Source organism: Oryctolagus cuniculus, chromosome 2 (assembly GCF_964237555.1).
Source record: "Oryctolagus cuniculus chromosome 2, mOryCun1.1, whole genome shotgun sequence".
Taxonomy (NCBI): domain Eukaryota; kingdom Metazoa; phylum Chordata; class Mammalia; order Lagomorpha; family Leporidae; genus Oryctolagus; species Oryctolagus cuniculus.
The window spans coordinates 41,111,165-41,137,139 of record NC_091433.1 but is presented as its reverse complement, the minus strand read 5'-3'; the positions used below and the strand labels follow the sequence as shown (position 1 = coordinate 41,137,139).

The following is a 25,975-nucleotide window of genomic DNA, read 5'->3' as shown; positions in this document are numbered from 1 at the left end:
GAGAGAGAGAGAGAGAGAGAGAGAGAGAGGTCTTCCATCTGCTGGTTCACTCCCCAAATGGCTGCAACGGCCAGAGCTGTGCCGATCTGAAGCCAGGAGCCAGGAGCTTCTTCCGGGTCTCCCATGTGGATACAGGGGCCTAAGGACTTGGACCATCTTGCACTGCTTTCCCAGGCTCTAGCAGAGAGCTGGATCAGAAGTTGAACAGCTGGGACTTGAACTGGTGCCCATATGGGATGCTGGCACTGAAGACGGTGGCTTTACCCACTATGCTACAGTGCCAACCTCCCACACTTGGCATCTTAAAACATGATTTTAAAATCAGTGGTTGAGATTCAGTAGGGAAAAGCTCCCTTGCATAAATTCATTATGGATAATTTCCTCTGGGGTGGAATTGGGTAGCATAATTCAAATCATTCTTCTAAAATGATTGACTCCAAACAATCAAATGCAGCTGAGGCCTGCATGAGGTCTTTGGCAGCTTGTAATTTCACAAGGAGAAATTACAAAAAGGTCACAAAAAGACAGGGTTTCATTAGGAAGAAAACGTTTTCCTGCCTAAGTAGAGAATTGTGGAGCACCTGAACTTAGAAAATTGTATGTTTTGTTTCCTGACCTTCAAATATTATTTTATCAGAGGGTCTAAAGAATGCCTGCTAGGCCGATAGAGTTGCCACAGGGAACACGTGGTAGCAGGAGAGCAGACATGGGACTCCAGTCTGCAAACACTGTAAAAAAAAAGTGCTTAAAAATAAACAACATCAACCAATGGAAAACACAAGTAAACTTAGACCATTATTAACAGAATGGAAAGACAACATTCACTAGTTCTCCACATCCTCTGAGCCTCCCTCTACAAAGTTCTCTCTTGCTCACTTGCTTGCTCCTGCTCTTGTTCTAAGACTTACTTATTTTTGAAAGTCAGAGTTACAGAGAGAGGGGGAGAGACAGAGAGAGAATGTCCCTCTGCTTGTTCACTCCCTAGATGGCCACAACGACTGGAGCTGGGCCAGGCCGAAGCTGCTTCCCGATCTCCGTGGGTACGGGGCCTACCACTTGGGCCATCTCCCACTGCTTTTCCCAAGCCATTAGCAGGGAGCTGGATTGGAAGTGGAGTATTGGGGACTTGAACCAGCACCCATATGGGATGCGAGTGTTGCAGGCTGTGTCTTTGCCCTCTACCCTTCAACACTGGCCCCTACAAAGTTCTCTTGGAAGCTGGAAAACTCCAGATCTATCTTTGATAATCAAAAGGAAAGGAATTCCAAATCTCACATTAGAAAGAGAACCCTGGGGCAGGTGCTGTGGCACAGGGGGTTAACGCCCTGGCCTGAAGGCCGGCATCCCATATGAGTGCTGGTTCGGGACCTGGCTGCTCCACTTCCTATCTGCTATGGCATGGGAAAGCAGTAGAAGATGGCCCAAGTGCTTGGGCCCCTACACCCATGTGGGAGACCTGGAGGAAGCTCCTGGCTCCTGGCTTCGGATCAGAGCAGCTCTGGCTGTTACAGCCAACTGGGGAATGAACCATCGGATAGAAGACCTCTCCTCTCTGCCTCTCCTCTCTCTGTAACTGACTTTCAAAGAAATAAATAAATCTTAAAAAAAAAAAAAAAAAGAGAGAGAGAGAGAGAGAGACCGGAAAACTCATCTAGTACAGAAGTCAAATTGGGGGCTACACGTAGAGTGATCCACGTACTCCGAAATTTGCTTTACTGTTGGGACTCTGCCTAGTGTATGCTGCAGTTGTAAGACACACAGCGGATACTGTGATACAGAAACTCCAGGAAAGCTGTCCTTACCCGGGCCTAAATGATTCTGAGAACTGAAAACATAACAAGAGGAACTCTTCCTAGGGCAGTCTCATTCCAACTTCCTGAATTAGGACCCACAGTAAAAATGCAGAAAACACACAGCTGTAACAAGCCCTTCACAAAAGAATTCTTTCTTTTATAACATGTCGTGTCCTAGGGAACTTTCTATTTTTTTCTTCAATTTTATTTTGATTAAAGAAAAGTGCTTCCTTCAAACCACTAAATTAATTACATGATTAATTAATAGGGTTAATATAAGCAATTAAAAAAAACCCTTCCAGAGAACAGGAAATAAAATTGCCCAGGAAAGAAAAAATAATTCAATTTAACCCGTATAGGAGATGAGAAAAGTTATGTAACATGGGAGAGGAGTGGATAATGCACAACAGTAGGGTTTCTAGAAGTGTCCTCATGTAAGCATGAGGATGATAGTTGATCACAGTGCTGGCACTAGGAATGAAACACACCTTATTTGGAGTAATTTCCTACTATTTTTTAAAAAATATTTTATTTATTTATTTGACAGGTAGAGTTACAGACAGTAAGAGAGAGAGACAGAGAGAAAGGTCTTCCTTCCGTTGGTTCACTCCCCAAATGGCCAGGAGCCAGGAGCTTCCTCCTGATCTCCCATGTGGGTGCAGGGTCCAAGGAGTTGGGCCATCCTTCACTGCCCTCCCAGGCCACAGCAGAGAGCTAACTGGAAGAGGAGTGGCCAGGACTAGAACTGGTGCCCATATGGGATGCTGGTGCCGCAGGAGGAGGATTAACCTAGTGCGCCATGACACCGGCCCCAGTATTTCTTGATGCTATAACCTACTACTGAATTATCTTGCTCCTAGCTTGTTCTGTTTTTCTAAGGTGATATCTGAATGTCAGCCTCAATTACAGAGGTTTCTTTTCTAGCTTTTCGATGATTGTCTTTCAACGTGTTCAGAGCATTAGTCCTTTATTAGATCACAGATGAATGGAAAGCATTTTACAAGGTCATTGAGTTTACCCAGAACTAGGATTTCTTCCAGAGGAGAGCACATTAATTGTGGAAAAGAATGCCTCTAATAACTTTAGGAATGTTAGGCAGTGTTTGGGGTCACTGCCAGCCCATCTTAGGGTCTCTCATGTTTCTAGCTTCGTAGTTATGATGCAAACCCTGCAAAAGTAAACTCAATAGAACAAACTAGGAATAAGCCTGGAAAAGATCTTCAGAGGTAATGTTAACTACTGCTGAGTTTACCTGATTAATACCTGACAAAATGACATGTATGTACTGTCGCTTCCCCTCTTCGTGGAGGAACGACACAGGACCCTGCGCTGTTCTTTCGTCTGCTCGGCCCTCCCCGGGTTTGCTGCTGGTTCTTCCCGGGTTGGCTACTGTCCCTTCCACCTCCGTGGAAGGGCAGTTCCCCCTGGCCACATTCCCCACTTCCGCAGGGGAGCGGCACACCGCTGGCCGGCTCTCTCGGGGGCTGCACAGGTGTTCCCCCTAGATGTTCCTGGTGCATGCCGTCTCTCTCCACCTTTATAGTCCTCCTCCGCCAATCCTAACTCGGCTGCCCACACGCCGAGTACGCTGCTCTCCTCCAATCAGGAGTAGGTCCTACAGTTTATTGGTTGAACTGGAGGCAGCTGCGTAGAAGCTGTTTTCTCCTCTCCCAGCGCCATATTGTGGGAGAGCAGATGCATAGAATAAGTCTTAATTCCAGTAACTTAGTCTAGTCCGAGTTGCTCCCAGTTGCTCCCCACATATGTATACTATTTTTTCCCAGTGGTAAGCAAGGTAGCAATGTTTATTGGGGTATGGCATCCGTCAGAATAGACGGGACAGAAAATGTCAAAGAAGTGAACATTTATCACCTCTTTCTAGTTGTCTGTTAGCAGAGAGTAGCTAGCTATTCTCTGACAGCAATCTCATTTTCTGCGGAATAATTTTGTTTTTCTTTTAATGTAACTTGATTATAGGTCTATATTACAAACTTCATTGAAATTTTATTATCAACTTCCTTTTCTCTTCAAAACTAGGTTATTTGGATATTGTATTGGTTCACAATCCAAAATAACAGTAGATAGTGAAAATCAAGAATTATGGTTTAAATATGATAGTTTTTTCTAAAGATTTATTTATTTATTTGAAAGGCAGAGTTACAGATAGGGAGATGTGGAGGCAGAGAGAGAGAGAGAGAGAATCTTTCACTCCCTGGTTCACTCCTCAAATGGCAGCAACAGCCTAGGCTGCGCCAGGATGAAGCCAGAAACCAGGAGCTTCTTCTGCATCTCCCATGTAGGTGCAGGGGCCAAGCACTTGGGCCATTATCTGCTGCTTTCCCAGGCACATTAGCAAGGAGCTGGATCAGAAGTGCAGCAACCAGGTGTTGAATCTATACCCATATGGGATGCTGGCACCACAGGCAGCACTTTACCTGCTGTGCCACAGCACCTGCCCCAACATGAGAGATTTTGTATTTATTTCTCATGTACAGTCCAGAGGTAGGCAGGTGAGTGCTACTATGACATTTCACTTGATGAAATCTTCAGGAATAGAAGTTCTTCTATCTGGTTGCTTCAATATGTCTGGCCCCCATCCCCAAGGCCACTTCCTGGTCTGGGATGGCTAATTCAGCTCCTGTCATCCCATTCACATTTTAGACATTAGGAAAGAGGCTTGCAGGAGCTGAGGCATTCTTCCCCCTTCTCAGACCACCTTTCAGAAGTCATACCCACTTTCATTTATAATCCATGGATAAACATTTTCTTGTGTGGCTGCAACTAACAGCAAGAGAAGCTGGAACAAAATGATTTTTATAATGGGGCATATAACCCATCCATTATGTGGTAGACATACCCAGGTAATTCCAGGGATTCTGTTACTAAGGCAAGGAGACAGATATTTCTCTTATACTTTTACTCGGGGTTTGGAGGAAGGAAATCTCTGTTGGTTCCTTTAGTGTTCCAGGGCAGCACCCCAGGGATATAGCCAAGGACACTGCGAAGGCTGGATTCCTGACCTGGTTTTCTCAGTTTGCAAAAGATTCTCAAACACGGCCTTGCATAAAGAGCCAGTAGACCTGCAGGAACCGTGAGATCTCTAAAGACAGCAGCACTCTAAAGACAGCAGCCAGAGGGCCTCCTCCAGGGCATCTCACTGGACCTGGGGAAAACTAGAGCCCCTACATCAGGAACTTGCCCGGTTGCATCAGGGTGGGGTAAGCATGCTACAGTGGACAATTTCTGCAAGTTCCTTTCTGTGGTCTGCATTTTCCAAGTTCCCAGACCATCTTTTGAATTCAAGAATTTTGCTCTTGCAATGATTTCTCCCATCCCCACGTGTTACCATTCTTTCCGTCTCTGTAGGATAACCCTCCATGGGTGTGCACTGGCTCCAATCTTAAAGGAACACTGTTTGACCCTGTTTCTGCTTCCTGCTGATGTCCTGCTTTTCTTCTCTCCTTTCCTGTAAAACACTTTTGTAGAATTTGTCCTTGTAGACTTCCTCCCTGATTCTTCTTCACTGAGTTTGCTAGAGCTACCTTTTTCTACTATCACTATACTGAAACTTCTTGTCAGGGCAGCCCCACCCACCACGCCCTAGTTCTGGCCCCAGAACTAATGACTTTCTTTTCACATCTACTTCTTTGCCAGTATTTTCTTTCACAGTAAAGGCTGTCACCACTGACTCAGCTTCTCAGCTGGAAAACTTGGAGTCATCTTTTCTTGGCTCTTGGTCTCCTACTCTTTACCTAATCTGTCAGAAGATGTCATCTGCTTGATCTTTAAAATGTGTTCGGAACCTGGCCGTAATTCACCCTTTCCAATTCTGGTCTAAAGCCCCACCCTTCACCTGGATTACTGCAGTGGCCTCAGCTTGGATTTTATAATCCCACATCGCAGCCACTGCGATTATTGAATAAGAAAATCAGTTCATGTCTCTTTCTTACCACAGCTTGCTTAAAATTAAAGCTTAGGCCGGCGCCACGGCTCACTAGGCTAATCCTCCGCCTTGTGGCGCCGGCACACCAGGTTCTAGTCCTGGTCGGGGCGCCGGATTCTGTCCCGGTTGCCCCTCTTCCAGGCCAGCTCTCTGCTGTGGCCAGGGAGTGCAGTGGAGGATGGCCCAAGTGCTTGGGCCCTGCACCCCATGGGAGACCAGGAGAAGTACCTGGCTCCTGCCATCGGATCAGCGCGGTGCGCCGGCCGCAGCGCTCCAGCCGTGGTGGCCATTGGAGGGTGAACCAATGGCAAAAGGAAGACCTTTCTCTCTCTCTCTCTCACTGTCCACTCTGCCTGTCAAAAAAAAAAAAAATTAAAGCTTAATTCCTCTCTCCATAATCCTACATTAAAAAGCCCCAGATGATTTCTTTGATTTAATTTCCCACCTCTCTTCTTCACACTCATTCTCTTTTCATCACATTGGCCTCCTTCACTATACCAACTGTGTTCCCTCTTCTGGGTCCTGTTGGGAAATTCCCCCCCGACCCAGTGACTAATGTTGCTCCTTCATTCAGACTTCTGATCTCCTACACTACTTACTTGTAACCTGATTCCTCCACTAAAGCATAAGTTCCATGAGGACAGATACTTCATTTCATTAAATAGCATATTTCCAGTGCCTGGAGAATGCCCGAGATATTATGTCTCAATAAATATTTATTGAATGAATTGATAAACAAGTGAATTTCCCAATCTATCCCAGGGAATAAAACTCAGCTTAAGTTGACTGAGACTTTGACTTCTGAAATGTGATTACCTGCACATCTGAGTTTGTAAACTGAGAGTCATACTTTGTACAATTTTAGTTCTAGGAGGCCATTCTACTGTGAGATCCTTCCCACCTTGTCATATTATTTCTACACTGGTTTTTCTGAGAACCATTGCTTTTTGGATGTCACTTTCCCTGTCTTGAAATTCCTAGTGTTACTGACTGTCAGTATTGGGACGAATTTTCCCATTTCTGTTTTCGAGGTCTTTTGTAACCCAGTTTATCATATCACATTTGCCTTGGGGGTTCCATATCTTCTTTTCCTTTCTAGTACAAGCACATGCTACACTTATTTTCACTTTTACCATTTGGCTCATGCTATCTATACCATTCAGAATTCTTTTTTCCATCCTATTCAAATCTTACCCATCCTTAATAATTCTGTTTTCAGTATCCGACAACCTCTTCATCCTCACCCTTGCATTTTACTCACAGTGAGCCTTCCTCCCTCTAAGTATTTATGTCCACTGTCTGAAAGTGTTGATAGCTGCCACACTCAGTTACTTTTTGATTGGCGGGTCATTTCACTGAATATTTAAAAAATAGTGACAGTAAATATGCACAGATGCTTGCTTTTTCTATCTGCCATGAAGTTTTCTCTGAAAAATGTAAAATGATAGCTCAGTTTTGCTAAATTACTCACATGAAATTCACATCACATATTGTTATTCAGTTCTGAATATTCCTAAGCATAGCAAAACAGGATTCAGTTTTTGAAGTTGTATGCACTTGTAGTCTGGTTGGGAAAATCAATCAATCAATCAATTTAATTTTTCTCGTTCTTCTCTGCCCAGCCTATTGCAGGAAAGCTTTTTGAGTTATTTTTCAGGGTAAATTTACACTATGTATTTAATCTTTTTACTCCTCATTATTCCTCCTTCCCCCCACTGTCTACTTGCATCATACCAGTATTTCATGGTAAAACTGATGTAAGATTTATGCAGTGCATGTATCAGCCCAGGGCCACTCAGGAATAAAAACCTCATAGCAGGATAAGTCTAAGATAAAAAATAACTAAACTTTAATGAAAGCATGATTCTAAGGAAATTGTACAAAATATTCTAGGGAGCTATCCAAGGAAGGACAGATTGCCCCCTTCCCAAAGGCTAAAGTTCAGGTATCATTGGAGAAGGTGTAGTTTGGCACAGAGGCTTCCTGGTGTTCTGACCAGAGCTGGGTTGCAGTCCTTGTTGGAGTGCAGACATGCAGAGCAGTGGGCTGCTGACCCACAGGTGGGTGTGCAGAGAGTACAGGCTGAGGTACAGATGAGCTGTGTCCAGGTCTACAGCGGGAGCAGGGTCAGGTGCATGGAGAGGGTGGTGGGGTGATCAACGTCAGCAGCAAAGTGAGTGGCTGCCCAGGGCGTGGATGTGAGAAGGGGATCTTCGAGACCACCTGCTAAATGAGAAGGCTCCTCGGGAAGTCCATCCCCAAGCAGGAGGTTGTGGAGTTGCTGACTCAACTTGGGCCACGGCGAAAGCTCCTGCCCTCTGGCAGTGTCTCTCTAGTGCCCTCCATTGAGGAAACGCAACATCTTGCTCTCAGTGGAGTTGTCTGGGCCCATGACCACGGAGAACGCCGGTGCAAGTGTGAATTAGAGTGGAGAGGCAATAAACTCCGGTGCAAGTGTGAATTAGAGTGGAGAGGCAATAAACTGGTAAGTGGTATAGTGTTTGCCTATAGGTGTACTTGTCAAGGATAAATGTATTTGGGAAGTTGTATATGCATACTGTGGCAAAAACAATCCATATCAGGACAGTATGTTAGTAATGGGCAAATAAATACAATTAAATCACATTGTTCAAATGTCTGGACAACAGGAGTATTTGGATATTTCATATTTTTCTACATTTATTTTAGAATTCTTTTCAAAAATTGAGATGTAATATACATACAGCAAATTGTGAAATCATAATAAATGCATTTTTGTTGAGTTTTTACATATGCACATACCAGTGAAGGTATGATTCAGATCAAGATAGAATATTTCTACCATGCAGGAGTTCACTTGATTTTCCATTACCATTAAAAATTCTCCTACCTCACCAGATGTAAGTACGAATCTGGCTTCCAGTGCTTGTTCAAGAACTTCATACAAACAGAAACACAAGGTTTGTTGTTTCTGGCTTCTGTTCTTTAATATGCTATGTCTGAGTTTCATCCATTTTGCATAATACTCTATTATTATAAGAACATATCACAATTTTTCTGATTTCCTTTTGATCGCATTAGAGATATTTCTAGTTTTTGACACTTATGAATACACCTTCTATGAACATGAGTTTTTTGTGGAGCTATGCATTCATTTCCTTTGGGTATATATCCAGAAGTGGAATTCCATGGTCACAGTGGCCTTGTAGACCATGTTTTTAGTAGCTACTGTCTAACAATCTAAGTGTTTGAACCAATTTCCCCTTGCTGCACTCCTTTGTCAAATTTGGTATTTTTGTTCTTAGCTATTCTTGTAATTTTAAAATAAATTATAAATGCAAAACTATATTTTGTGGTCTTTAGTCCACAAAGGACCTTTGATTCTCACAAATGTTTTCAGAAATTTGAAAGTAAGAATAACAGCAATGGTAGATTTTGAAAATGTATTCTCAATATACACATGCTTCCGCATTATGATATATACTGGCTTGTGGGGAGCAACTGAGACTAGACTAAGTTACTGGAATTAAGACTTATTCTATGCATCTGCTCTCCCACAATATGGAGCTGAGAGAGAGAGACCAAACAACCTCTATGCAGCTGCCTCATCAGTTTGACAAGCTGCAGGAGCTGATCCTGCTCCTGATTGGAGGAGAGCAGCGTGCTCGGCGTGTGGGTAGCAGAGTTGGGATTGGTGGAAGAGGACTATAAAGGAGGAGAGAGACAACATGCACCAGGAACATCTGAAGGAACACCTGTGCAGCCCCCGAGAGAGCCGGCCGGCCGGCGGTGTGCCGCTCCTCCGCGGAAGCGGGGAAAGTGCAGGGGGAGCTGCCCTTCCACGGAGGTGGAGGGGTCGGCAGTCAACCCGGGAAGGACCAGCAGCAAACCCGGGGAGGGCCGAGCAGACAAAAGAACAGCACAGGGTCCTGTGTCGTTCCTCCGCGAATGGGGGAGCGACACTGGCTGTCCTCTGAAAAAGTTTTAAGTGATGATCTAATATTTGCTCACTCAGGAGAGCACCTAAGATTTTTTTTTTTGAGTCCAGAGTAATTTTTATGATTATCAATTGTCACGTGTAATTTGAGAGGGGAAAATTCTGATTAGATAAGCCCTCTGGAATTTCTAGGTAAACATTAGACACATTTACAGCATCATCACATAGCATGGTGGGGAAGCATACGGGCCAGGAGTCACAGTGCCCTATGCAATCCTTGCTCTGTTAGGGTGGTGACTAAGAACATTTTCTATGTCTTTATTTCCAATTTTACAAATGGTTTCAATGACAATATTTCATGGGTTGTGGCGAAGGCTAGATGAATAAAAGAAAGAACTTGAATCATGCTGCCTTGTAAAAAGCATTTTAATGAATGATGGGCTTCAAGAAAATGGGAAAAATTGGTTCTCAAGAAGGTTTGACATGGACATTTTGACAATACGCTAGCTCAGATCTTTGACATATGACTTGGTTCTAAACAGGCTCTTCCTTATCAGTAGTCACTCAGTATCCCGGCCATTGCTCCGTGACGATCATTGCATTCTCTCACAGACTGTTACAGCTCATTTCCCGCATCTCAAAACGCCAGTGTAGGAAAAACCAACTTCCGACGGTGTAAACTTTCCAAGCTTTAAAGCAATAGTGCATATACAACTTCGGATTGACTTACTGGGGCAAGCGTCCTGGCACAGCAGGTTAAGCTGCTGTCTCAGGCCAGCGGCCAGCCCTTTTCGCTTCTTGGGGAGTGAACCAGTGGATGAAATATTCATTCATTCTCTCGCTCGCTCGCTCGCTCTAACTCTGCCTTTAAAATAAATAAATAAATAAATAAATAAATAAATCTTTAGTGAGTTGCTGCGCACCTCTTAGCTTCTAGCCAACATAGTTAGTCTAGCATTCTGGTGTAAGAGTTTACAAGCATGGTTTCCAGTACCAGGTGACTTTTGACTGCTGGCTTCACCACTTTTTAGCTGTCTGACCAAGAGCAAGTTATTTAACCTTTTGGGGACTCAGAACTCCTGGCTGTAAAATGAGAATAACCAATGGGGTTCTCGTACCAAATTAGCCAATATAGATATTATGTAAAACACATTCAATGGAGCACGACACTTAATAAACGCCACTTAAGTATTAGCTACTGATAGTTAATGTGGGGGAACTAAGTAAACTGAAGAGTTGTACGAGGACTACCTAATCCCTATCGGCGATCAATTTATTTTTCAATCCCAGATGGACGTCAAAGCGAATTCTTGAAATCTACATATTTATGTTTATTGGAAAACTAGGTCTTGGCTCGCAGCTGTTTTCCTTAATAAAACCTACCATAGGGGCCAGATCAAAGGTACCGCTTCAGATTTATCTCCAGCCTGTTCTAGCAATTCAGAAGGGCGCGTTCGCTCGCCTCGTTCCCTCGCCTCTCTGACAACTCTTCCCCACTTTCCTTCCTGCGGACCCTCAAGTCTCCTCGAGGTAAGCGCTCCTCCCATCCGAGAGGATCCTCCTGTCACCCGCAAGCCCCGAGGCACAGCTGAACACAGTGGAGAGCTGACTGGGGCCACCCTGACCGGATCGGACACTACGACGCCTTCAGGGAAGCCATCTACAACCCCCAGGCCAGCCGGGGGTCCAGAGCGCCTCCTGGCCCGCCCACTTCTCCCCCGCGTGCTTTTCCCGGAGGTCGACGCCTCCGGCGCCCCAGAGCACGCCGGGAGTCGTAGTTCCCAGAGGCCGGCCCAGGTCTGCGCACGCGCGTCAGGCCCTCCTGAGCCCCGCTCTCTTCCGGATGAGGAAGCGGCCAGGGCTGCCACGCGTTCCGCGGGCCACGGGCGCGGGCTTCTGGGAGTTGTAGTCGCTGGGGGCGGGCGCCGTCGTAAGGAGACGTAGCTTTCCGTGGGGTCTGCTACAGCAGTTGGTCCCCGCGGGAGCCGCAGGGTCAGTCAGCCGCTCTCGTCGCTCCGCGCTCGCCCTGAGGCTGAGAAGACGCTCTCCGTCTCCCCGGCTTTCCCTCTCCGGCGCTGAGTGCTCCTTGCCCTCGCGGTCCATACCCCTACCTAGTCCTCTTCCTTTTCGGTCCATCTCCCGAGCCGGGGTTTGGCGGGACGCGCCCTCCGGGACGGACAGGGCCGCGCCCTGCGGGGACCCGCCTCACCCCGACTTTCCTCTCGGCCTCGGTAACCCCAGCACTCAGGCTCCTTATATCCTCTTGTTCTCCCTCCTCCTTTCTCTGCAGGGATGGAAGCTTCCTGGCGCCAGGTGGCCGGTGGCCGAGGCCGAGCCCGCGGACGGGCCACTGCTGCCCCCGCCTCTGGAAATGGAGTCCCTCTCCGCGGTGTCGGCGGAGGCCGCGAGAAGGGGTCGGTGGGCGCCGTCCATTCGGGCTGCAGCCCGGGAGGAGCGGCGGCAGGTAGCAGGCACAGCCCCGCGGGGTCGGAGGCGCCGCAGACTTCGGCGGCCGGCGGTGAGAACGGCGCCCGTCCCCCAGCTCACCTGGGTGTCTCCCCTGGCCCTTGGCCCAAGTCAGGCCCTTCTCTTCCTTGGGGAGTGTCTAACCTTGGAGGCAGCCGCTTTATTTCGATGTGCTGGGCAGAGTCTCACTTTCATCGTGGTTGGCGTGCTACTCTTTTTATTACTCTACCCCTCTCCTTTGCCTCCCCTAAGTAGTACGCTGTGGCCCCCTGGTCTGGGTTATTAGTTCATGGTGTCCTTTGGTAAACAGAGTGCTTTAAATCCGAATTGGTTGCCAGCGATTGCTTGTGTTTGAAAAAAATCTCAGAAAAATCTGGCGAACAACTTTTTTTGGTTAAGTAAAATTTTGTGGTGTTAACACCTTTGTGCGTGACCACGTTCACCTTGCCGGAGTCGCAGAAATGCCCTTCTGAGTGGGTCTAGCGCTGCTTCTGGGACCAGTTGTCCTTAGCCAGCTTTCCCAGACTGCCTTCCCGTATTGTTTGTACCTTGAGGGTACTTGTGCAGGTGGTGCCTTCCTCCGCTGTGGGTCCTGTTGGCCCACCTCCTGTCCTGTCCTGGATATATCTGCTGAGAACACTTACACACAGCTCTGAAGTATTTTTGTATTTGGAATGTATGATCAGAATAGTTTTTTAGGGAGGTGAGCAGAATTGTACTTCTAAGTGAGTTTTCTCTTGGGCCGTTTTAAAGTTGGATGTATTCTCTTGGCTTGTGTGGTGGGCGTTGTGACATTTTTATGGCGACAAATAATCTATTTCTTTAATATTAATCTGTACAAAATGTTAGCATGGAAAACGTGCTTCTTACAAATTGATTCCAAAAAACATCAGCCAAGTTTTGGATTTGTTCTTCCTCTGTTCTCTTTAGTACTGTCTGTACTTGTCTCATTTTGTTATTTGGTTAAAGAATAATGCAAAACAGAATATTTTCAGTGAGACTTCCCACTTCTTGAGAGCACGGATAAATACATTTATCATGTTATAAATATCTTCATTATTTTCTGTCCACCTTTTTTCTTGCATATCTTTAAGTACTCATTTTCTGTAGATTAATGGCATTTATTCTCTCTTCTTGTTCAAGTTTTGAGTCATGTGTATTATAGATATTACCTCAGAGATTCCTATCTAAGCGCTGTAAACATTTCCTTCTAATTTTACTTGAAATGATCAAACAGTTTTGGTTGTTAATGCCCAACCAAACTGGTTACATTAAGACAAAGAACATGTTTAATGAGGGACATAAAATATAAAAAGATTTATTTATTTATTTATTTTGAAAGTGAGAATTGGAGAGAGAGAGGGAACGATGAGAGAGCGAGCTTCCATCCACTGGTTCACTCCTCAGATGGCTGCAGTAGCCAGTGCTGGCCAGGCCAAAGCTAGGAGCTTCACCCAGGTCTCCCCTGTGGGTGGCAGGGTCCCAAACACTTGGGTCATCTGCTGCTGCTTTTTCCTGGCCATTAGCAGGGAGCAGGATTGGAAATGGCGGCACCCACATAGGATGTCAGCATTACAGGCGGCATATTACCTGCTACACCTCAACACTGGCCCCAACATAAAATGTCTTTAAGTACAAATATACTACCTAAAGTAAGAGAGTTATCTTGGTAGTGGCTCCTCAGTTTTAATATAAAGTGGATTTTAAATTAGTAGTTTAAGCTAATTTTAATTTCAGTTTGGGCACTCATAAATTCACACCAATTCAGTAGGTTCCTTTCCTTCCTTAAATTGGTTGCTGTCCTTAAGAGATTATTAACACTTAATGCTTGAAGAAAATTCCTATGATCCGTGCTCTCAAGAAGTTTGAAGTCTCACTGGAAATATTCTGTTCTGCATTATTCTTTAACCAAATAACAAAATGAGACAAGTACAGACAGTACTAAAGAGAATGGAGAAAGAACAAATAAAAAATTTGGTTGATGTTTTTTGGAATCAATTTGTAAGAAGCATGTTTTCCGTGTTAACATTTTGTACAGATTAATGCTAAATAAATTTATTATTTGTCACCACAAAAATGTCACAAAGCCCACCATAAAGGCAAAACTTATTGAGCTTTATAGGAAGCAGATTATAAATATAGTTGGTATGCAATGGATAGTGTCTGTGTGAACTCTATGGAGTAGGTTGGGCTGTGGTTCACAAGAAGTTGAAGCAGCATCTAGTCCCCAATTCTGATGTGCTCCCAGTAGGTGTGTGCTCTCACCTCTTCAGAATCACTGTGTGCAAGATCTCATAAAACACCTGTTCTAATTTTTGTTAACGTCCTTATTTTGCGGTTTTTGATATCTCTCATTTCTTTATATATATGTATTTTCCGGATTTGTTAGTCACTCTTTGTGTAGCAGTTCACTGCATTTAACAGGACAGATAACACAAATGAAAGCTTTTCTTGTGGTATTCCCTTTAGTTGTGCAGTAAGAAATTTGGAGATACTTTTCTGTGGAGTATAGTAAGGTAGAATGCTCCCAAGATGACTTTCAGATATTTGTTTACAACGGTATATTAGTACAACATTTTTTGCTTTGTGAGAGATTGTTTTGCAGAATCAAACTGTTTGTTTTTCTTGCAAATAGAGCTAATGTCTCAGAAGAAGTTTGAAGAAATCAAGAAGGCTAATCAAGCTGCAGCCAAAAAACTTGTTCAAGAACATATTAGTTCCTCATCTGAAGAAGAAGGAGATGAAGATTTTGAAGGAAAACAGGGGAAAATAGTTGCTAATACCTTTATAACATACACTACTCAGACAGGTACTGATCTTTTAAATTTTGACATCAATGAAAGTGTGTATATTTTGACACTTTTTGACAACACTTTTACTCCACATGGGATAGCTATTGTATCATAAGAAAGAGCATTTTTTGTTGTAGAGTTGAATTTTTATACATTTTGCTATGTGAGTTACGTGTTTAATCTTTTCAAAAGAAAATAGAATGGCAGGGAGTCTTTCACAGCCCTCCAAGTTCTTCTGCATTTGCTGTGCACTTGCGGGGAAGGCTAGGAGAGGGCTGCAAAGCCCCTGAGAGACCACCGGGGCTCATTGTCCCTGGCGGTGATGTGATGAGTTTGGAGGACTTGGATGCCCCTTTCAATCTAGTCTGCGTTTCTTTCCCTTTTTTTCATCATGTTAAATATGTCTTGAAGTTGTGGAAATAGATTATTTTAAATGTAAATACAGGGATTCTTAAACTTTTTGCAGTTTCAGCTTTGTAGTGATTTTTACATTTTTGCAGGTATTATTAACATTTGTTGATGTATTTGTAGATATTCACCATATTACTTATATGCCGTGATATTAGTAATATGTGTTTATACTCTTGCTCAGTTCTTTTTCTCAGATTAGGATCCTGTTAGAACTAGAGGAAAACTTAGAAAATTTGTAGGAAACAACTCTAGAGAGAAGTGACTTTCCTAGACTTAAACAGTTAGTAAACGGTAGAGCTAGGTTTAAACATTTGGGGGCCGGCACTGTGGCGCAGTAGATTAATCCTCTGCCTGTGGCACTGGCATCCCATATGGGCACCAGGTTCTAGTCTCAGTTGCTCCTCTTCCGGTCCAGCTCTCTGCTGTGGCACAGGAAGATAGTGGAGGATGGCCTAAGTGCTTGGGCACCTGCACCTGCACGGGAGACTAAGGGGAAGCACCTGGTTCCTGGCTTCGGATTGGCGTAGCTCTGGCCATGGCGGCCATTTGGGGGTGAACCAATGGAAGGAAGACCTTTCTCTCTGTCTTGCTCTTACTGTCTAACTCTATCTGTCAAATAATAATAATAAAAAAAAAATTTTGAACTGTTACTAGAATAGCAGCATTTTCTATGTAAAACCAGAAATATTCTGAGAGATTGGACTGGCACTCTGTACCTATCTGTGGAGAAATGCAGCATGTACAGTGGTTGAGAACATTGATTCTTAAGTCTGAATCTTGTCTCTTACTTGGCTGCATGAAGTTTGACATACTATTTAACATTTTAGGGTCTCAGTTTCTTTTTTGTAAAATGGACATAATGCTATTAAATTCTCTAGAGTTGTTAGGGTGAAATGAATCTCTATAGGTACACTGTGTGCTGTACATCTGTTTGCTATATTTAGTGTATTTTTGTGAGCTTGATTACTAGAGATTTTCTACCATAGCTCCTTCTCTTTTCTTGTTATTTTTTAAAAATGACCTCTTATTTTTACTCAATTGGTCTTGCTTTGCTTCTTCCTACTGATGTGTTCCTTGCTTATTGTGTTGTGGTTCCTTGAGAAGAGTAAGGCAAGCAGTGCCACAATTCTGCTGGTACAGCAGAATAGAATCATAGCAGGGTTTTAGCGTGAGTTGGAATAAGGGCAATTCATAGAGCATGAGAGTTAGTCAAGACTGCAGACAATTAATTATGGAATTTGTGTCTTTTCCTCCATTCTAGACCTTGGTGATTAGGTAGTTGCCTATGCTGATAGGATTCTCATGAGTGTTAAGTAGGTCTCTAAGGAATTTACCATAGCTGCTAAATAATTAAAATTAGGAAATTTTGCTAGGAAGTCCAGCTGAGCCAGGTAAAAGGTGATTAAAAAGTAACTGAAGGGTTCTGAGGTTTCTTCTTTTTTAGAATTTAAGATTGAAACTTACCTTAAGTTTCCTGTTGCCGTAGGTCCTCATTTAAGCTATTCGAGATAGAATTTTATTTTTAAATAGGAAATAAGGTAATGTAACTCAGTATATATTTTTAGAATTTAGGAAACTTCTCATTTGTTAAGTTTTAATTTTTAATCTGGTTTTCATCTTAAAAGTGTTAAGATCATTTTTCTTATGTTGTTTGTGTCAAATCCATTATTATTCTGAATCTCATTCCTTTGTGTTTTGCACTTTACCAAAGGAAAGAAATCTGATCATTTGCTTTAAGAAAAATAAATACCAGAATAATGAGATGGCTCCTGCCTTACATTAGTGAATTACACAGCAGGTCTTTTTTTTTTTTTTTTTTCTTTTGACAGGCAGAGTTAGACAGTGAGAAAGAGAGAGACAGAGAGAAAGGTCTTCTTTCCGTTGGTTCACTCCCCAAATGGCTGCTACGCCTGTGCTGTGCTGCGCCAATCCAAACCCAGGAGCCAGGTGCTTCCTCCTGGTCTCCCATGCGGGTGCAGGGCCCAAGGACCTGGGCCATCCTCCACTGCCTTTCTGGGTCACAGCAGAGAGCTGGACTGGAAGAGGAGCAACCAGGACAGAATCCGGCGCCCCAACCAGGACTAGAACCTGGTGTGCCGGCGCGGCAGGCGGAAGATTATCCAAGTGAGCCACATTGCCGACCGAATTACACAGCAGGTCTTTACCCAAGGAGTACATTTTCATCTGAGCACAACCTTTGCCCTTTTGTGATTCTTCTCTCAAATTTCAAACCTGTATGACCAACTTCAGTGAGTTTCTCTGTCTTGCTGGCCTAAGGATACATCAGACTTACATTGAAAGATAACTTATTTCTTCTCCTGTTTTCTCTTTCTTAGTTGGTAGCACTACAGTTTTCCCAGTCACCGTGTGTGTCAGAATTCTGGGAGCAGGAATGCCATGAATATGACATGAGTGTCGTCATTTACTATTGCTCCCTACATTGCCCTTGCCAGACAACCCATTGAACACGCACTCTTTATTTCTGCATGTTGACAAGAACATCAGCTTTTAAAAGTAACACTCTAATTGCCATCCAAGGCTTCCTAAATTTTGTTCATTAAATTTAAATCTGCCCTCCCTCTCCCTGCATACCATCATTACCTTGTTCAGGCCCATACAGCTGTTTATTATTTTATTTTTTAAGATCTGTTTATTTGAAAGGCAGAGTTAGAGAAGCAGAAAGAGACAGAGACAGAAATCTGTTCGCTGGTTCATTCCTCAAATGGCTACAATGGCCAAGGCTGGACCAGGATGAAGCCATGAGCCTGGAATTCCATCCAAGTCTCTCACTCTGGGTGTAGGGGCCCAGATACTTGGGCATCTGCTGCTGCTTCCCCAGACACATTAGTAGGGAGCTGGATTGCAAGTAGAGCACCCAGGACTTGAACCAGTGCTCATATGGGAGCACTGGTAACAGTTTAACGGGTAACAGTTTAACCCACTGTGCCACAATGCCAGCCCTGTGAATATGACCTTAAGCAACAAAAGAAACTTTGCAGATGTGACCATGTAGAGACTATACCAGATTGTCTGAGTGGACTTGGGCCATTTTCCTCTGCTTTCCCAGGCATGTTAGCAGGGAGCTGGATCTGAAGTGGAATAGCCTGGACTCCAACCAGTGCTCACATGGGGTGCAGGTCTTGTAGGCAGCTGTTTAACTCACTATGCCACAATGCCTGCCCCTTTAATATGTTTAGGTAAATCTGTTCTCTTTATATTAATAAAAATTTTTTAAAAATCTATATGATGACTGCAGGGTTTTGACAAATGAGAAAACTGAGACACATTTGATAACTTTGTTCAAGGTCTTTTTTTTTTTAAATTATAAAGATTTATTTTACTTGAAAGTCAGAGTTAGAGAGAGAAGGAGAGGCAAAGGGAGAGGGAGAGGGAGAGGGAGAGGGAGAGGTCTTCTATCCGCTGGTTCATTGTCCAGTTGGCCGCAGTGACTGGAACTGCACCAATCCGAAGCCAGGAGCCAGGAGCTTCTTCGGGTCTCCCATATGGGTGCAGGGGCCCAAGGACCTGGGCCATATTCTACTACTTTTCCCAGGCCATAGCAGAGAGCTGGATCGGAAGTGGAACAGCCAGGACTAGAACCGGTGCCCCTATGGGATGCCGGCACTGCTGGCGGCAGCTTTACCCGCTATGCCACAGCGCCAACCCCTCAGGTCATAGTTTGCTTTATTACTATTCCTTTCTTTTAACTTTACTTCCTGCCTCCAACCTTGGCTGCCTCGAGATCATTTTGTCTTCAGTTGCCAGAGTGATCTTTTTAAAAATGCATGACTTCAGACGTTATGCTCTCTACTGTGACATGCTGGGCTGTGTACTTTATTCAGCCAAAACTTAATACAAATTTTAAAGAATTCACATAAATTTTGTACATATAGGTTTTTTATTTTACAAAAGCTCATTCTTGTTCTTAAATTTCGTTTCATATGAGTTAGCTGCTAAATTAGACAAAATTTAAGATGTTATATATTTGTTAAAGCCACCTGTTTTGAAAACCAGATAAGCACACTAACTGTGGTCTTTCTGCCTTAAGGATATGTTTAAACTGTTTTATGTAATTCTATAATATTTAAGTTTTGGAAGTGCTTACATATGTACCTTGCTTTATACTGTAAATTACATTTATGTTTATATTACGGCAGGACAAGCTTTTTTGGTAGGTGCTATTTTTACATTGATGATTTTAGAAACTAAAGAATTATCCAGTGTCCTGTGTATTTTCTTTTTATAAATTAAATTTGATTTGAACCAGATTATTGCCAAGGTACATTCTGTACTTAAGTTAGTTTATGCTTTTAATCTGCTCTTCATGGAGACTCAGCTTTTGTGAATAATCTGTTGTACTACAGGCATGTTGCCCTATTTCTCTTACTCTCTATTTCATTTTGCTCTTACCTGTTACTTCTTGGGCTTTTTTTTCAGTAAGCTCTAACTGCAGCATAGCTTTGGGTTTAGAGAGGGTAGGTCACTTAATTGTTCTGTTTCAATTTCCTCGTCTATAAAGCAAAAATAATAATTCCTTTAATCCTTCAGAAATACTATAAGTGCCATGCCTAGCAAATAAGCCCTCAATAATTGTTAAAGAAAGTGCAGTTTAGTAGTTTCTTTTTAAAAAGTTTATGCTGCTTTTTTTAGCAGAAATATAATTTAATGCAAAGTTTTATTCACTGTAATGACCTCAATGTCTTTTCATTCAACAAAATTTTATTAAGAATATGTGATATGCTAAATTCACACACCGATATACACATAGATACACATGCAAATACCTGAGCTTATACTAAATGGCTTTAATTAATGTGACTTTTTATTTCCTTTCTTACTTGTTTTGGTGTGCTTTTCCTTATAACTTTATTTTTTTAAACTTTTTAAAAATATTATTTATTTGAAAGAGTTACACAGAGAGAAGGAGAGGCAGAGAGAAGTCTTCCATCTGCTGGTTCACTCCCCAATTGGCTGCAATGGCTGGAGCTGGTCCGATCCAAAGCCAGGAGCCAGGAGCTTCCTTCTGGGTCTCCCACATGGGTGCAGAGGCCCAAGGACTTGGGACATCTTCTACTCTTTTCCCAGGCCTCAGAGAGCTGGATTGGAAGTAGAGCAGCTGGGACTCCAGTCCGCACCGATATGGGATGCCAGCACTGCAGGCGGCAGCTGTACTGGCTATGCCACAGTGCCGTCCCCTTTCCCTTATAATTTTATATCCTGCTACTTTTGCCTATGGCTCTGCTCCCACCACATTTGTTAAGGACTGTAACAGCAAAAGAAAAGCAAGTGCAGCAATATGTTGAGATAAAGCTGAGGTGCTGTTTTTGAATTAAGTACCTACCATTTATTGCATAGACTTTGTGACCTCTTGACTGCTCGCTCATTGGTTACTTTATTTAAAAAAAAAACTTTTTGGTTTTCGGTTATATTTTGAGCAATTGACATTGTTTGTTGTCACACAATGTGCTGTGAAGGGTCTTCAGAAAGTTCATGAAAAATGCTTATTAAAAAACTTATGTTTTTAAAATTCCATTTTCTACAAACATTGTGAAGAATCTTTGTATTAGTAAATTTGTATTATTTTCAGACATTGCTTAACTTGAGTTTTTCAATTTTGACATTTCAAGATGGAGATACACGTGAATTAGAACGGACAAAACAATATGTAAATGAAGCTTTCCAAGCAGGGGCAATGACGTGCTTAATTTGTATTGCTTCAGTGAAGAGAAATCAAGCAGTAAGTTTTTCTTCCTTATCTATATTGGTATCTCTCAAAACTACGTATTTTGTATTTATAATATTTAGCCATTTATTATTCTTTTCCTTATTTTTGTTTAAAATGTCTAATTTAAGCATTTTTATATGGATTATCTGAATTTTGTAACTAATTTTTAGAAAGTTGCCTCTAAATGAGCATCCAGTATTTTTTGCATTATTAATATCTGAAGCAGGTATCACCAATTTAATGTACACTTTGATAAGGCTTTTTTAGTATTTGTGCCTTGTATATTCCCACAAATACGAAGTGTTAAAATATACTACATTGCGTTACTTACAGTGGGCTTGAAAAAAGATACATAGGTCCCTGCCTTCAAGGAAGTAGAGTTTGACAATGACTGTTGTTTTCTAGTCAGCTTCTTCTGCATTGATGGCATCATGGGAAGTGGCAAAGGTCTTTGGGGAAAGAGATTTAGACATAGCTCATGTCGTTAGAGGAGCTATGGCCTGGTGGTGAAGTAATCTATAAAAAGGGTAGCAAAGGAACAATTAAGAAGTGACAACTCCGTATGATTGAACTTTTAGACCTTAGATTCTAATTCACTGTTAAAGCTGCATAGCCTACAGAAGGAAAATCAGGCCACCTTAAATGTGGAGTGAATCAGAAATGTAACCTGCTCAGATTGGTTAGGATAGTATAGCAGAGGCAGGTGCCTTTGGTGCCCAAAGTCACATTTGGTTGGCATACTCTGCTTTGAATAGAGGTAAATTGTCTCTCTGTATAAACACCATCCTTCTTTAAACTCTCCTGCATATGAGCTTTTATTTTATTTTATTTATTTATTTATTTTAACCTCAACACTTTTTCCCTTGGGAAATAATCCAGTGAGTACAAAGATGTGCTGCAGAAGCCATAGGGAATTAGTGCCCTGTGAGGGAACATTCTGCCCCCAGGGAATTGGTAGGGGTGGAGCTGGGGTCATCCAAACCTGTTTTGCTTAATTCCTCAGGGGGTACCCTGCAGGACTGAGCCTCTGTGGCCCTCAGAGGTCATCAGCACAACAATGTATTGGCATTTTTCTTGTCCCTATTTTGTCCCCTTAGTGCTACACCCAATTTTTATCTCAGGAACTGCTTTGGGAGAAACTCAAAGCAAGAAATTGACTTTCTTTTTTTTTTTTAATGATGTCGGCTAGTTTTTGCAGTGTGCTACACTTCTGAATTTATCACATGGTCGTAAGATAAGGAAAAGGGAAATTTTTTTTGTCAGTTATATCAATGTACCAGCAGGTTTTAAAAATTAATTTAGTATTACTCCTTAAGCTTTTTCAGTTACATACTTATTTTTTGCTCACCCAATTTTTAGCATTTAGCACTGTTCAGTTCTAGATGAATAGGTTTTATATAACTGAAAGCTAAATAGATATATGTACTTATTAATGTTTAATGTTATTTATGTTTGCAAAGAATAAGAAATTAGTTAAATTATATATCAATTATACTGTATGTCTATAAATACCATGTTACGTCAACATATTTGATAAGGATAAATGTTTATAATATATATTGAAAAGCTAGAAAGTTACACACATCAGTCATGTAGTACAACCTCATTTTTAAAGGTGTAAATTACATATAATATATAAAAATCAGATCATCCAGAATATTAGCAATAGTTATTTATAGATGAATGAATCTAATTGATTAATTATATTTTCCCTTTAAAGTGTTCTGTTCTTAAATACACATTTATCAAGAACATTTCTACTGTTACACTGGTAGGAAAGTTTTGTTTGTTAATCTTTAGGTAGCTTTTGAAGATAATTTAGTGTGATGCTCATTTTTTGGTATTGTGGAATTAACAAAGAAAAGTCATTGTATATATGTTAATTTCTGGCACCTTTGTCTTAGGTTTGGAGCTGTTCAGGATGTTTCTGTATATTTCACATGCCTTGTATCCAGAAGTGGGCAAAAGACAGCCAATTTCTTGTATCTTCTTTGACGGATGATGATTTTGGAAAGAGAGATTATCCCTGGCCTTGGTAACTTTTTTTTTTAAGATTTATTTATTTATTTGAAAGAATTATAGAAGGAGAGGGAGAGACAAAGAGAGATCTTCCATCTGCTGGTTCACTCCCCAAATTGGCAACTTTTTCTAATTAGTTGGATTATAAATTATAGGAGAAATGAAAATTGTATATTGTAAGTTGCTTTTGCCAGTTTTGTGTTTGGCTTTCAGTCTTTTGGTTTATGAGGCTATGAGATCTTGTTCACACAATTTTTATAATTACTAGTTCCTTTAAATAATAAATCATTGAGACTTAATTTTTTCCCCTGCCGAACAGTTCCTTAATTATTCTTGTAAAGGACTTTATTTTTGTTTTCCTTTTATGTGGAAGAGAGAGAGAAAAGAGATCTTTTATCCTCTGGTTTGTTCCCCAGATGCCCACAACAGCTAAGGCTGAGCCAGGCTGACGCTAGGAACTCAGAACGCAATCTGTTTCTCCCACTTGGGCGAACCATCAGATATTGCCTCCCAGGGCACACATTAGCAGGAAGCTAAATCAGAAGTGAAGGAGCTGGGATTTGAACTAGGCACTTTAATTATGGAATGCAGGTTTTTTTTTTTTAAGATTTTATTTATTTGAGAACTAGAGTTAAGAGAGAGAGGGAGAGAAAAAGAGAAAGGTCTTTCATCCGGTGGTTGATGCCCCAGATAGCTGCGATGTCTAGAGCTGAGCTGATCCGAAGCCAGGAGCCAGGGTCTTCTGGGTCTCCCACACGTGCCCTGGGGCCCTAGCATATGGGCCATCATCTTCTGCTTTCCTGGGCACAGCAGAGAGCTGGATGGGAAGTGGAGCAGCCAGGACACGAACTGGTGCCCACGTGGGATGCAGGTGCTGCAGGCAGAGGCTTAGCCCACCATGCCAGTGTCAGCTCCAAGGCATGCAGTGTCTTAAGTACTGTACCAAATGGTTGCCCCAAAGGACTGTGTTTCTTTTCTTTGTGACTGAGAGTCATTCATAATTCTGGTACTTCTCTTCTCGAATGTCTTTTAGTATCACTCTGTATAAGAATCATTTATATTCTACTTAAAACTATTGGTTGAGCTCTGTAATTAATACACAATTACTCTTAGGTGTTTAATTAATGCTATAACTAGTACTCAAATAGTATTTTACACTTTATGTTTCTGTGTGGGAGCAAAATGTGGTAATCTTTACTTAACATACGGTAAATTGATCTTCTGTATATAAAGATAATTGAAAATTAATTATGATGTGAAGGGGAAGGGAAGAGGGAGTGGGAGAGGGGAGTGTTGTGGATGGGAGGGAAGACACGGGGTGGGGGGAGGAGGCTATTGTGGTCCATAAGCTGTACTTTGGAAATTTATGCTTATTAAATAAATTAAAAAAAAAAAAAAAGAATCATCTAATATTTTCATCTAAATATTTCACCCCAGTTTTGTTCTTGAAGTGTCAAGACTACTAGTGTTGCAGAATTCTAAAATCTGGGTCTGCTCACTTGACACGCCAAGAGACAATCAGTGACACCAGGGTGGTAGAAGAAAATAGGTATTTGTTATTGCAAAGTGCAGAGCAAGTGCTTAGTTCCTGACTTCCGCAGAGAGTAAACATAAGAAATCTCATAGTTTGAGTTTGAGTTGAAAGATGTGTGTTCAGTTTGTGTGCAGGTCTCATTGATCTGCAGTGCTCGTGACCTGCTTTGATTGGTCTGCGATAGGCCAACCATGTATTCTTTTGGGAATTTTGGTGATGGTAAAGTGAGCACCAGTCTGACTGGAGGCTAGGCGCGGGTGGTTATTACTTTTTGCTCAGGGATTTGGGTTCATCTGAGGGCAAAAAGCCCTGAGGATTGGGCCTGACATCAAGATGTTACCTTTATAGGAGATGAATGGCATCTGAGTCTTGTTATATGGGACTCTGTGTGGAGAGCTTACCCTAAGGCACCACTTCCTCAACTCATTGAGTTAGTCTTCAGTAAGAGGTTGATTCGCAATCATCACAGTAGGACAAAGAAATTTTAAGGGAGGACACTGAGAGATAAGGGCCTGTGAATATCTGTATCTGATGCCCTATCTAGTAACTCCTTTTGATGTATGTTATATGATTCCATTAGTTTTTTTTGTATTTAATTACTTTTGCTTATTATTGGTGGCTATTTGATGTTAAACTTCTGTTAAATTTACAGAAAGAGTTGGAGAGTAGAAATTTTATATCTGTGGTAAATAAAACAGTAAGAAATTTTTTCATCTTTGCAGCCCACAGGGGTAGATTGATTGTCAAGGTAATGAGGCATAAGCTTCAGGTGCTTTGGGTTCACATTTTGTAATTTTTTTAACTAATATTGTAATTTTATTTGCATTCCTTTTTAAAAAAAAAAAAAAAACTCTTTATTTGAAAGAGTTAGAGAGAGACTAGAGAGAGAAAGGTCTTCCATGGGCTGGTTCACTCCCCACATGGCTGCAACAGCTGGAGCTGAGCCAATCTGAAGCCAGGAACCAGGAGCTTCTTCTGGGTCTCTCATGTGTGTGCAGGGGCGCAAGGACTTGGGCTATTCTCCTGTGCTTTCCCAGGCCATAGCAGAGAGCTGAATGGGAAGTGGAGCAGCGCGGTCTCTAACTGGTGCATATATGGGATGCCAGCTCTGCAGGCTGGGGCTTTAACCTGTTGTGCGACAGCGCCAGCCCCTGCATTCCTTTTCTTAACAAAAAGTCCCCAAATTGTATAAGAATCAGGCCTTACATAACCTGGATCCATGTCAGGCTTTCCTCTTATTACCATAAATATTGACATATTTGTAAAATTGTGGTGCTGTAGTTTTTAAAGACATTTTAAATGTACTAGTTGGTAAAAATAATTTTCAGCTGTCTGAGAGAATCTAGTCCTGTTACTAGTGAGGATATTGAAAATGG

General features: G+C 42.1%; 1 protein-coding gene across 2 annotated transcripts in view; it reads left to right on the top strand.

The window, feature by feature from the left end:
• Positions 1-11,506: 11,506 nt before the first annotated feature.
• NFXL1 (nuclear transcription factor, X-box binding like 1) overlaps positions 11,507-25,975 on the top strand; it is a 55,784-nt gene continuing 41,315 nt past the window's right edge. Inside the window, exons 1-5 of one of the 2 annotated variants that reach the window (XM_008248592.4) lie at positions 11,507-11,644; positions 11,943-12,170; positions 14,754-14,927; positions 20,949-21,058; positions 22,951-23,081. In XM_008248592.4, coding sequence (XP_008246814.1) covers positions 11,945-12,170; positions 14,754-14,927; positions 20,949-21,058; positions 22,951-23,081 — 641 coding nt within the window. In that variant the 5' untranslated portion in view covers positions 11,507-11,644; positions 11,943-11,944. Of the gene's footprint in view, positions 11,750-11,942; positions 12,171-14,753; positions 14,928-20,948; positions 21,059-22,950; positions 23,082-25,975 lie in introns of both variants that reach the window. The other variant, XM_051842509.2, reaches the window with a different exon arrangement.